Source organism: Ranitomeya imitator, chromosome 6 (assembly GCF_032444005.1).
Source record: "Ranitomeya imitator isolate aRanImi1 chromosome 6, aRanImi1.pri, whole genome shotgun sequence".
Classification (NCBI taxonomy): domain Eukaryota; kingdom Metazoa; phylum Chordata; class Amphibia; order Anura; family Dendrobatidae; genus Ranitomeya; species Ranitomeya imitator.
The window spans coordinates 78032267-78044534 of NC_091287.1; the positions used below are offsets into that span (position 1 = coordinate 78032267).

A 12268-nucleotide genomic window follows, 5' to 3' on the forward strand; every position below is an offset into this window, starting at 1 on the left:
TTGATCGCCAGCCTTGTCCTCATCAACACCCACACCTGTGTTAATGGATCAATCACTAAAACGATGTTAGCTGCTCCTTTTAAGGCAGGACTGCAATGATGTTGAAATGTGTTTTGGGGGTTAAAGTTCATTTTCTGGGCAAATATTGACTTTGCAAGTACAGTAATTGCTGTTAAGCTGATCACTCTGACATTCAGGATTATATGCAAATTGCCATTAGAAAAAATGAAGCAGTAGACTTTGGAAAAATTAATATTTGTCTCATTCTCAAAATTTTTGTCCATGACTGTAGAAAGGTCCTTACTGCACACCCTACAGGACAAAATAATAATTATATAAATATGCAATACAATTCCTTTACTACGAAATTTACTTTTATGGTCGAGATTGTCAAGAAATGCAGGTCAAAATAAATAATAAAAAGTGTGGAACATTGCCTTACGTAGCATTATACATTGACTACAGGAATAGTGCCACTCAGTACTCGCAGCATTACTACCATGGTACCCACAGAAATCATGTCATGCCATACCCCAGATATTGTGCCATGTTTTTTTTGCCATGATGTAATTTTTGTGAATTTAGATAGGTCTGGAAAAATGAGGCCATGTGCCTAATTATTTTTTAAGAGCTTTCGCTGGGTATACAAAGCAGGTTTTGGGGCTGGAAGCACCAACTGTTGTAACTGTACCCAAGCATGGAAGTCCCAGGACCACCTAAATGCACGGGGAGCAAAGCTTGTGCATTGACTGCTTTCTGCCCTTTTACTTGACCAAATGATTGTTTTTAGGTAGAGGATACCAAAAATATTTAGACAAAGAACATAGGCCGAATGGTCATCACTACAATCTTATCTATCATCAAATTGCCAGTGTTAATTGACTATTTTTTGCCATACAGATTCTCATTTATAATATTCTTTTTTTTTTTGTTCTAAAAATTAAAATACAATTTTTACTTTAGTCCTCTAAGTGCAGGAGAGGCTGGAGTTCAATGTGACCAGGCATAACCAATCTGCAGGCAGAATGAGAACTTACCTAGCAGCAGGAGTAGAGTGTGCTGATCTTGAGGGAGGCAGTGACCTTTGTGCTTAGATGATTTCCATTAAGGACAACGCTGTGTATACCGTGTCACTGTTTGATATAGTTTAAGCATTAACGTCTAAAAAGGCAGCAATACATAGTATAGGTATCCATGTGACCTTGAATTCACACGTCCTATTTTTTTTCTTCTTTCCATACAGTGGACAAACAGCATTGCTTCCAGGATGGCTTTGTGTTCTACCAGTTTTCGTCAGATGAGTGTGCCGATGCTGCCTGTGAATTTGGAAGAGACAAAGGCTGGCAGATGGGCGTTCAACTCTTAAAACAGCTTGCACCACTTGCTCCACTGACCTCGAATATCTGCGATGTGTAAGTTTTGTGTTCCGAATCACAGCTCTGCCAAACATTTAAGCTGAGTAGTCAAGAACTAGCTGAGAGTTCAGTGCATTAATACACACTGTGCTAATTCCATATTTTATGTAAACCGTGTGTTTTTTACTGTTTTAAGGAAACATTTTTATTTTTCTATAAGTAATGACAGGATTTCATCATGATATGTATTAGATGTGAAAATCATTGTGCTCTTACAGGTCCTGACACCAAGAACTCAGCGGGCTGCATCTATGTGGGTGGCCATTTACACATTAGATATAAGGGTATGTGCACACGTTTCGGATTTGACGCTGCGGATTCGCAGCAGTTTTCCATGCGGTTTACAGTACCATGTAAACCTATGGAAAACAAAATCCGCAGTGCACGTGCTGCGGAAAATACCACGCGGAAACTCTGCATTGTATTTTCCACAGCATGTCAATTCCGCAGCGTTTTACACCTGTTCCTCAATAGGAATCCGCAGGTGTTAAAACGCAGGTGAAATCCGCAGAAAAACCGCTGGAAATCTGTGGAAAATCTGCAGATTTTTCAAAATCTGCATGGAAAAATCCGCACACGAATATGCAACGTGGGCACATAGCCTGAATGTACTGTCCTGAATACTTATTTAGTTAGTAATTATTATATTTTCAAATATGCACACCATTATGGATAACTTTACATTTTCATAAATGAAAAGGCCTTCTTCTATGAATCAAGTTCACATGAGTCCCGTAAGCCTAAGGCTGGGTTCCCATTGCGTTATGGGACCGCGTTAAACGGACAGCGTTGCACGGCGAAATTAACGCTGTGCAACACGGCCGTTAACGCGCCCATTGAAGGCAATGGGAACGCGCTTCACTAGCGCGTGCCATGTTCGGCACGCGCTAGCGACGCGCCGGTGATTCCTGGCGCGCCGCGGACGCTGCTTGCAGCGTCCGAGGCGCGCCCGCGGTCCGTTCCCCGCTCTCGCAGATCGGGGATCTGCGAGAGCGGGGACGTTACCGCGACCCCGACCGCTGCCCCATAGAAAACATTGCGTTAGCGCAATCCGCTAGCGCTAGCGCTAAACAAATTGCACTAACGCAATGTGACCCTAGCCTAATAAATTCTATTTTAATCTAATTTTCATGGTTTACAATCCAAAAATACCCTCCTTCTATTTTCCCTTCTTTGTGTCCCCCTCACTACCGCTGCCAATCTGTGCTATTGTGCGGAAGTTGCTGGGTGGACTTGTTTTCCTATTTTGTGTCCACTTGCAACATCTTGTGTATGCAACCTATATGTCTTTGCTCCTCATCAGTCGCCTTTATTTTTTTGCTAGTTGTAAGGTTAAGTTCCCATGAGGAGTTTTTGGTGTTGTGTGTAATTTCTGTGCAGAGTTCTAGTACAGTAGATGGGATTTATAGAAATTTCACACCCACTGTCAATTTTTTTTGCGCAACGGGAACTGACCTGCGTGTGATTGATATCCACAACATGACAATTTATCCTATGGATACACAGAGTTTTCTGCGCAGATTTTTCACAAAGAATTGCATTAAATACAGAAAATCCACAATAAAAAAAAAATACAATATATGTGTGTGTATGTGTGTGTGTGTGTGTTTAATATGATTCTTCTCTAATTAGCACATGAATGTATCAGTTTTGTCAAAACCAAATGCCATGGAGCATCAAAAACAATACAACATTATTTAAAACATTGCATAGCAAAAAGAGACAAAAAAAGCAAAAAACGAAAATAACCTAATTTCACTAATAGGTGCAGAAATACTTCAACATCAAGCTTAACTAAATACTCATCACAGAACACAAAATAGGAGCGATCCATGGTGAAGGACTGGTGATGTGAAACATGGAAGAGTCGATGGGATCTGCTCACGTGGTGTTGTGCAAATCGGGCACAACTCTGATGAGAGTAGTAGTGATGTGTATTCCTCGTGTAGACTGCTGCTCCACCTGTTAAAGCCAACATAATGTCTTATTAAAACAACTGTGGCAAAAAAGGAGAAAAAAAAATGTTGTGGTGAGCGCTGTCATGATGATGAGAAGGGGTAGAAAGAAACAAACATTTTATTAAAAGACAGCCTGAGGAAGAATTCAGATCGATTTTGAAAACGTGTTTTTGTCTTTTAATAAATGTTCATTGTTTTTCTACACTTTCTCATCCTTGCCTTCATCATGACAATACCCACCACAAGAAGTTTTTTTTCTCAATTTTTGCCTTGCAATTGTTCAAATGGTCATCATGGGAACGTAGTCAGACTTAAGTTTCCTGGTCAGTTTTATCATCCTTGGAAGCTATAAATATATCTCATATTTAGTTACCTAGTCATTCTACTTACACATTCTGTATAGATAGTTGTCTTTTTCCATGTGACATGTATGAATATACAGTAGTTCCTAGTAAGATCCCTGTTCAGTCTTCTTTCTCTTCTGGGAACCATACATACATAGTCCTTAGTAGGATCACTAACAAATCACCTTACCCCTTCTGCCCAATTCTATTAAATACCGTAGTCCCTTGAACATTTCTCAATCTCTCCTTTAAACATTTTCCCTAGTAAGTTCAGTCAGTCTCCTTACCTTTTTGGTAGCCATAAACATAGTCCCTTGTATGTTCCTTTGTAAATTGATAATGATTGTACCATGAAGTCTGTTGCCGTGAAAAGAGATTAACCCGTGAACAAGAAAGTACTACTCTGACAAGTCATCTTCTCTGCTTTGCTGTATGGGGCAATTGGACAGGATTTGGTCCTATGACAAGTAAGAAAGAAGCAATTATAGCTTAGTATATTTGGGGGAGTGGGAAAATAGACCTTTTAAATCACAATCAAACACATCTTTTAGCTTTTCACTTTAAGATAAGGCAGCAAGATAATGATAGTTTAGTTACACACCTAAAGAACAGTGCGTTGAATGGTCGTTCTGGGTTATACGTGCCTGGTCTACTGGGCTCTATAATGGTCATATAGTCACAAAAGCGCACAGAGAGGTCAAAAAATACTCTGTTGTAAAAAAGTCACAGTAAATAAGCAAGTGCTAGTCAAAAAATGAAAAAATACAGTGTATTTAGTTAATACGTTTTTTTGCAAAAAAAGTATGTTAAGCTGCTCCACCAATCGCCAAGGTATACCCTTAATAGAGCAGTCCTGTCTAATGTACATAGTCCCTATCTGATGTATTTAAAAACCTGATCACCGGTATAGTACCTGTGTGAACAGGGTTCAGAGAGAAAATATCCATGCAGAACTTGCAAGATGGAACAGCTACAATGCAAATGACCCACAGAGGAGTGGTGGAGTCCCTAGGCTTGTAGAAACAAGAGAACAATTATAAAACCAAAAACACATGGGCTACTTGCAAAGTGAACAAGTCTGTAGAAACCTGTTCACACCACCAAAGAACTTGAAGACACAAAAGCGCACAGAGAGGTCAAAAAATACTCTGTTGTAAAAAAGTCACAGTAAATAAGCAAGTGCTAGTCTTGCAAGTTCTGCATGGATATTTTCTCTCTGAACCCTGTTCACACAGGTACTATACCGGTGATCAGGTTTTTAAATACATCAGATAGGGACTATGTACATTAGACAGGACTGCTCTATTAAGGGTATACCTTGGAGATTGGTGGAGCAGCTTAACATACTTTTTTTTGCAAAAAAACGTATTAACTAAATACCCTGTATTTTTTCATTTTTTGACTAGCACTTGCTTATTTACTGTGACTTTTTTACAACAGAGTATTTTTTGACCTCTCTGTGCGCTTTTGTGTCATCAAGTTCTTTGGTGGTGTGAACAGGTTTCTACAGACTTGTTCACTTTGCAAGTAGCCCATGTGTTTTTGGTTTTATAATGGTCATATAGTGTAGTTTTGTCATTTATCAGGTGATCTTTAGCTATATTGTTGATATATATCCTGTCTTATGGTGGTTCTGATTATGTTTACATGGAGTTTTTGAGAACATTTATTTGAATTTCATGTGCTCCAACATTTTTCTTACAAACCATTTCAAAAACTTTTCCTATTCATTTCTATAGGAAATCCAATTCATTGTTAATATAATAGAATATAATGTGTGTGTGTGTGTGTGTGTATGTGTACGTATATATATATATATATATATATATATATATATATATATATATATATATATATATATTTATTTCTGGAGGAGGTTTTGAAAAATGCCTGGCGGAGACAAAAAAATGCATGTGACTTCTATACATGTGAACATATCCTCTTTGTGTTGCATTTCCCTCTCTCACTGCCGCTGTAAAGTCTTCAGCAGTGATGCCTTTGGATACCAAGTGACAGAGTTGTGTTGATATCAGGTGTTGATGTATGTGAGGAATGAAAGCTTCTTTTTATTTGGTGTGAACTGATGACTGAAATGAATTAGCATTAAGTAAGAGGTTTCCATTGCTACACAATCCACTCCCTGTCAGAGCATCCTGGAATAAATGCAGCACCGTATAAAAGCAAGTAAACCAAGGCCGGATATAGCGGCTGTAAAGTGTCTGCAGTACATCACATTAACTTCACAGGCGTGAGTGCATTAAATTGACTGTCTGGATGTTATTTGGCTCATGTAGAGATGCTGCATTAAAAAACGAAATGAGATGCCTATGTAAAGAGCAAGCTGTTAGCTTTCTGTCTGATGAAAGCCTCGTTACAGATGCATAACAATTTGGGTATCTAATGCAGAAGTCGGGGACCTAAGTACAGAGGCCGGTTGGTAGATGATGCTATTGGAAGCTCATATTTCCTGAAGGACATATATTCTTGTCTAGCAGGAATTCATGAAGCCTTCAACAGTCCTCACCTCTTAACTTCCAAGTAATACACATCTTGTGTTTGTTTCTAAACATATGGTATGTACACAGCGGACAGGTGCACGTGTGCGCTGCACACATGGTGTATAGGTATTAGATCATATGGGAAACTAACATCATGCCTCTGATATATTTACTTACAGCTTCCATTCTGTTGTCAAAGCTAACAAAGTTATCCAGCTGTTTTAGGTATAAAACATCATCAATTTATTAGTGAAGATTAAAAGGTTTAAGGTCCTTAAAAAATGTTGCTTCAAGGCAAAAACTGACGCCTTTCGGACATAGAATTGTCCTTAGTCATGGTCCTTTGTGGTGTTCCCGTTGATCTCTGGACATAAAACAAACCTATAATGTATATTTCTTAATGCTGCCTGAATCCCACTTGGCACCGTGGACCTTTTATTTTTGTCTCATGACAGCCTGTTCTGGGCTGTGAATTATTTGACATGCCTGAAAGCAATGAGATTCCGCTATTCTGTAAGTGTTAGAGATTAAAATGTCATTCACCTCTGAGACGTTGTTGCTTAATACAAGAATTATTGCATTTTACTATAAATATTGTAATGGAAATGAAGTTCTGTAGGTATGAAGGTGTTGGGAGCCGGTGAATCTCGGAGGATGATTTCTGTTCTTTGTCTTTTTGTTTTTTCTATATACAAATACTGTTTTATATTGACACACATAGTTGGAATTCCTTAGTTAGTGTCCATATCAGTTTGTTCTTCTCTGAAGAGGACAGTTTGAATTGTCCTTTGTGGCCTGATGCGGAGGGGAGGTACGCAGTTGAGCGCCATCATCAGTGAGCAGATTAAAAAGTCACACAACTTTTCAAGATGACTTTTCATGTTTCTTACAAGTCAGAAGTATAAAAGAATATGTCATGTGACCTTGTCTGTCTGAGAATGCTTAAAAGGGTTGTCCAGTTTATCTTTATTTTTACATAAGTGTGTCGAGGACATGATTTTGTGGCTCTTGCTAATATACTAACTGCCAAGAGCAAGCGCCGCTACTCTGTCCTTCTTCTCCTGGACCGGTCTTCTGTATTTGACCCTGTAAACCACTCCCTTCTGCTACAGATGCTCTCATTTCTTGCCCCTATCCTGGATATCGTCATATGTGACAGACCGAACATTCAGTGTCTCCCTCCCCCACGCCACCTCCTCACTCCGCCCCTTGTCCATCGGTGTTCCTCAAGGCTCTGTTCTAGGACCCATACTCTTCTCCATCTACACCTTCAGCGTAGGACAGCTCATAGAATCCCACGGTATGCAGTATCTACGCCGATGACACGTAGATCTACAGTCATGGCCAAAAATTTTGAGAATGAGACAAATATTAATTTTTCCAAAGTCTACTGCTTCATTTTTTCTAATGGCAATTTGCATATACTCCTGAATGTCAGAGTGATCAGCTTAACAGCAATTACTGTACTTGCAAAGTCAATATTTGCCCAGAAAATGAACTTTAACCCCCAAAACACATTTCAGCATCATTGCAGTCCTGCCTTAAAAGGAGCAGCTAACATCGTTTTAGTGATTGATCCATTAACACAGGTGTGGGTGTTGATGAGGACAGGGCTGGCGATCAATCAGTCATGATTAAGTAAGAATGACATCACTGGACACTTTAAAGGGAGGCTGGTGCTTGGTATCATTGTTTCTCTTCAGTTAACCATGGTTATCTCTATAGAAACACGTGCAGCCATCATTGCACTGCACAAAAATGGCCTAACAGGGAAGAGTATCGCAGCTACAAAGATTGCACCTCAGTCAACAATCTATCGCATCATCAAGAACTTCAAGGAGAGAGCTTCCCTTGTTGTCAAAAAGGCTCCAGGGTGCCCAAGAAAGACCAGCAAGCGCCAGGACCGTATCTTAAAACTGTTTCAGCTGTGGGATTGGACTACCAGCAGTGCCAAGCTTGCTCAGGAAGGCAGCAGGCTGGTGTGAGTGCTTCTGCACGCACTGTGAGGCGGAGACTCTTTGAGCAAGGCCTGGTTTCAAGTAGGGCAGCAAAGAAGCCACTTCTCTCTAGAAAAAACATCAGGGACCGACTGATATTCTGCAAAAGGTACAGGGAGTGGACTGCTGAGGACTGGGGCAAAGTTATTTTCTCTGATGAATCCCCTTTTCGATTGTTTGGGACATCTGGAAAACAGCTTATTCAGAGAAGAAGAGGTGAGCGCTACCACCAGTCTTGTCTCATGCCAACTGTAAAGCATCCTGAAACCATTCATGTGTGGGGTTGCTTCTCAGCCAAGGGAATAGGCTCACTCACAGTCTTGCCTAAAAACACAGCCATGAATAAAGAATGGTACCAGAATGTCCTCCAAGAGCAACTTCTCCCAACCGTCCAAGAGCAGTTTGGCGCACAACAATGCCTTTTCCAGCATGATGGAGCACCTTGCCATAAAGCAAAGGTGATAACTAAATGGCTCATGGAACAAAACATAGAGATTTTGGGTCCATGGCCTGGAAACTCCCCAGATCTTAATCCTATTGAGAACTTGTGGTCAATCATCAAGAGACGGGTGGACAAACAAAAACCAACAAATTCTGGCAAAATGCAAGCATTGATTATGCAAGAGTGGACTGCTATCAGTCAGGATTTGGTCCAGAAGTTGATTGAGAGCATGCCAGGGAGAATTGCAGAGGTCTTGAAAAAGAAGGGTCAACACTGCAAATATTGACTTGCTGCATTAACTCATTCTAACTGTCAATATAACCTATTGGTACTCATAATATGATTGCAATTATATTTCTGTATGTGATATAAACATCAGACAAACACTAATAAAAACCAGAGGGCAGCAGATCATGTGAAAATATAATTTTGGTGTCATTCTCAAAAATTTTGGCCATGACTGTACCTATGCGGTCCTGACCTCATCTCCTTACTTACCAAAATCCCACACTGTCTGTCTGCTATCTCAGCCTTCTTTTCTGCTTGCTTTGTAAAACTGAACATGGACAAAACAAAATTCATCATCTTTTCCCCATCTCACTCTACCCTTCCAACAGACCTATCTATCAATGTCAATGGCTGCTCACTTTCCCCAGTCCCATACGCCCGGTGCCTCGGGGTGATCCTCGACTCTGCCCTCTTTTTCAAGCCACATATACAAGCCCTTGCCTCCTCCTGCCATCTCAAACTCAAAAAATCTCCCGGATCCATGCATTCCTTGACCGCGACACCACAAAAACACTAGTGCATGCCATTATCATCTCCCACCTTGACTACTGCAACCTCCTACTCTCTGGCCTTACCTCTTGCACTCTGGCACCACTCCAATCCATTCTACACTCTGCTTATTTACCTGTCTCCCCACTATTCCCCAGCCTCTCCCCTATGCCAAGCCCTTCACTGGCTTCCTATCACCCAGATACTCCAGTTCAGAACCCTTACAGTGACATACAAAGCCATCCACAACCTGTCTCCTCCATACATCTGTGACATGATCTCCCGGTACTTACCTACACGCAACCTCCGATCCTCTCAAGACCTCCATCTCTACTCCCCTCTCATTTCTTCTTCCCACAACCGCATACAAGATTTCTCCTGTGCCTCCCCCATACTCTGGAACTCTCTACCACAACACATCAGAGTCTCGCCTACCATGGAAACCTTCAAAAAGAACCTGAAGACTCACCTCTTCCGACAAGCCTACAGCCTGCAGTGATCCTCAACCTACTGAACCGCCACACAACCAGCTCTACCCTCTCCTAGTGTATCCTCACCCATCCCCTGCAGACTGTGAGCCCTCACGGGAAGGGCCCTTACTCCTTATGTACCTGTGTGCCTTGTTTTTTGCTCATGTTTAATTGTATTTGTCTATATTTGCCCCTTTTCACATGTAAAGCACCATGGAATAAATCTACTATATAAAGCTGAATGTGTGAATGTGTGTGTGTGTGTATGTGTGTGTGTGTATGTCCGGGATTGGCATCTGCACCGTCGCAGCTACAGCCACAAAATTTTGCACAGTCACACGTCTGGACCCCGAGAACGTCATAGGCTATATTGTGAGGCAAAATTTTAACCCCGCGCGTTCCAATTCACCAAACAATTTTGCCCCTATCTACATAATGGGGGAAAAAAGTGAAAGGAAAAGTGTTGGAAGCGTCGCAGCTACAGCAACAAAATTTTGCACAGTCACACGTCTGGACCCTGAGAGCGTCATAGGCTATGTTGTGAGGTGAAATTTTAACCCCGCGCTTTCCAATTCACCAAACAATTTTGCCCCTATCTACATAATGGGGAAAAAAGTGAAAGGAAAAGTGTTGGAGGCGTCGCAGCTACAGAAACAAAATTTTGCACAGTCACACGTCTGGACCCTGAGAGCGTCATAGGCTACGTTGTGAGGTGAAATTTTAACCCCGCGCTTTCCAATTCACCAAACAATTTTGCCCCTATCTACATAATGGGGAAAAAGTGAAAGGAAAAGTGTTGGAAGCGTCGCAGCTACAGCAACAAAATTTTGCACAGTCACACGTCTGGACCCTGAGAGCGTCATGGGCTACGTTGTGAGGTGAAATTTTAACCCCGCGCTTTCCAATTCACCAAACAATTTTGCCCCTATCTACATAATGGGGAAAAAGTGAAATGAAAAGTGTTGGAGGCGTCGCAGCTACAGCCACAAAATTTTGCACAGTTACACGTCTGGACTCTGAGAGCGTCATAGGCTATGTTGTGAGGTGAAATTTTAACTCCGTGCTTTCCAATTCACCAAACTATTTTTCCCCTATCTACATAATGGGAAAAGTGAAAGGAAAAGTGTTGGAGGCAAATTGACAGCTGCCAGATGTGAACAAGGGGGACTTAAAGAGTGAGAGCGATGGCGCCAAAGAGTATATACCGTACAGTTGCTAAGGTGGGACCCCGACATGGGATACTCACCACACACGGGGATATGAACACACACACAAAATGCACCACACACTACCACGTGCTTGAACACATATACCACCCTCAGCACACATTTCACCACACATACACCAACATCGCCACATAAAAGTCGAAACACAAAAGTCGCCGCTCAAAACTCACCACGCGCAAAACTCGCCACATGCAAAAAATAGGCTCACGCAAAACTCGCCACAAGTGCAAAACTCACCTCATGGAAAACTCGCCACACGCAAAACTTGCACATGCGGAAAATTGCCACATGCACAAAATTTGCAACACATGCAAAAGTTGCCTCACACAAAACTTGCACATACTCAAAAGGCACCAGACATAAAACTCACCACGCGCAAAACTCGCCATGCGCAAAACTTGCTGCACACAACTTGCTATACTAACCTGTCACATGCAACTCGACACACAAAAAGTTGCTACACGCATGTTTCCACACAAAACTCATCTCACAAAAGTCGCTACATGCATGTCGCCACACACATCTCAACACACACAACTTGACAAACGAAACTCGCCCTAAAACACAGAAAAGTCTGGTATTAGCCTTCAAAAATAAAATTCTGATTAATAAGCAGACAAACTACAAGAGCAACAAATGTACCATATAGGAAATACGGCAGCTGTCAGTCACATAACCTGTCTATTATGTGTATGTGTGAGCTAATATATACTGCCAGGGGGAGGGCTTCCTGTTGGCTGGGGATTTATCAGGCTGCCAATTTATCTTACAAATACTGAGGTAAAAATACTGAGCAAATAACGTGTTAACGAGGTCTAATACAGGAGATCACACAGGTATATACTATATACAGGGGAGATGACACACAGATATATACTATATACAGGAGAGATGACACACAGGTATATACTATATAAAGGAGGAGATGACATACAGGTACATACTATATACAGGAGGAGATGACATACAGGTATATACTATATACAGGAGCAGATTACCTACAGGTATATACTATATACAGGAGGAGATGACATACAGGTATATGCTATATATAGATGACATACAGGTATATACTATATACAGGAGGAGATGACTCACAGGTATATACTATATACAGGAGGAGATGACATACAGGTATATA

General features: G+C 41.1%; 1 protein-coding gene across 1 annotated transcript in view; it reads left to right on the forward strand.

Moving 5' to 3' along the window:
• The window catches only part of RAPGEF5 (Rap guanine nucleotide exchange factor 5), a 350639-nt gene that overhangs the window by 127744 nt on the left and 210627 nt on the right, over positions 1-12268 (forward strand). Inside the window, exon 5 of the mRNA XM_069729804.1 lies at positions 1244-1412. Coding sequence (XP_069585905.1) covers positions 1244-1412 — 169 coding nt within the window. The remainder of the gene's footprint in view (positions 1-1243; positions 1413-12268) is intronic.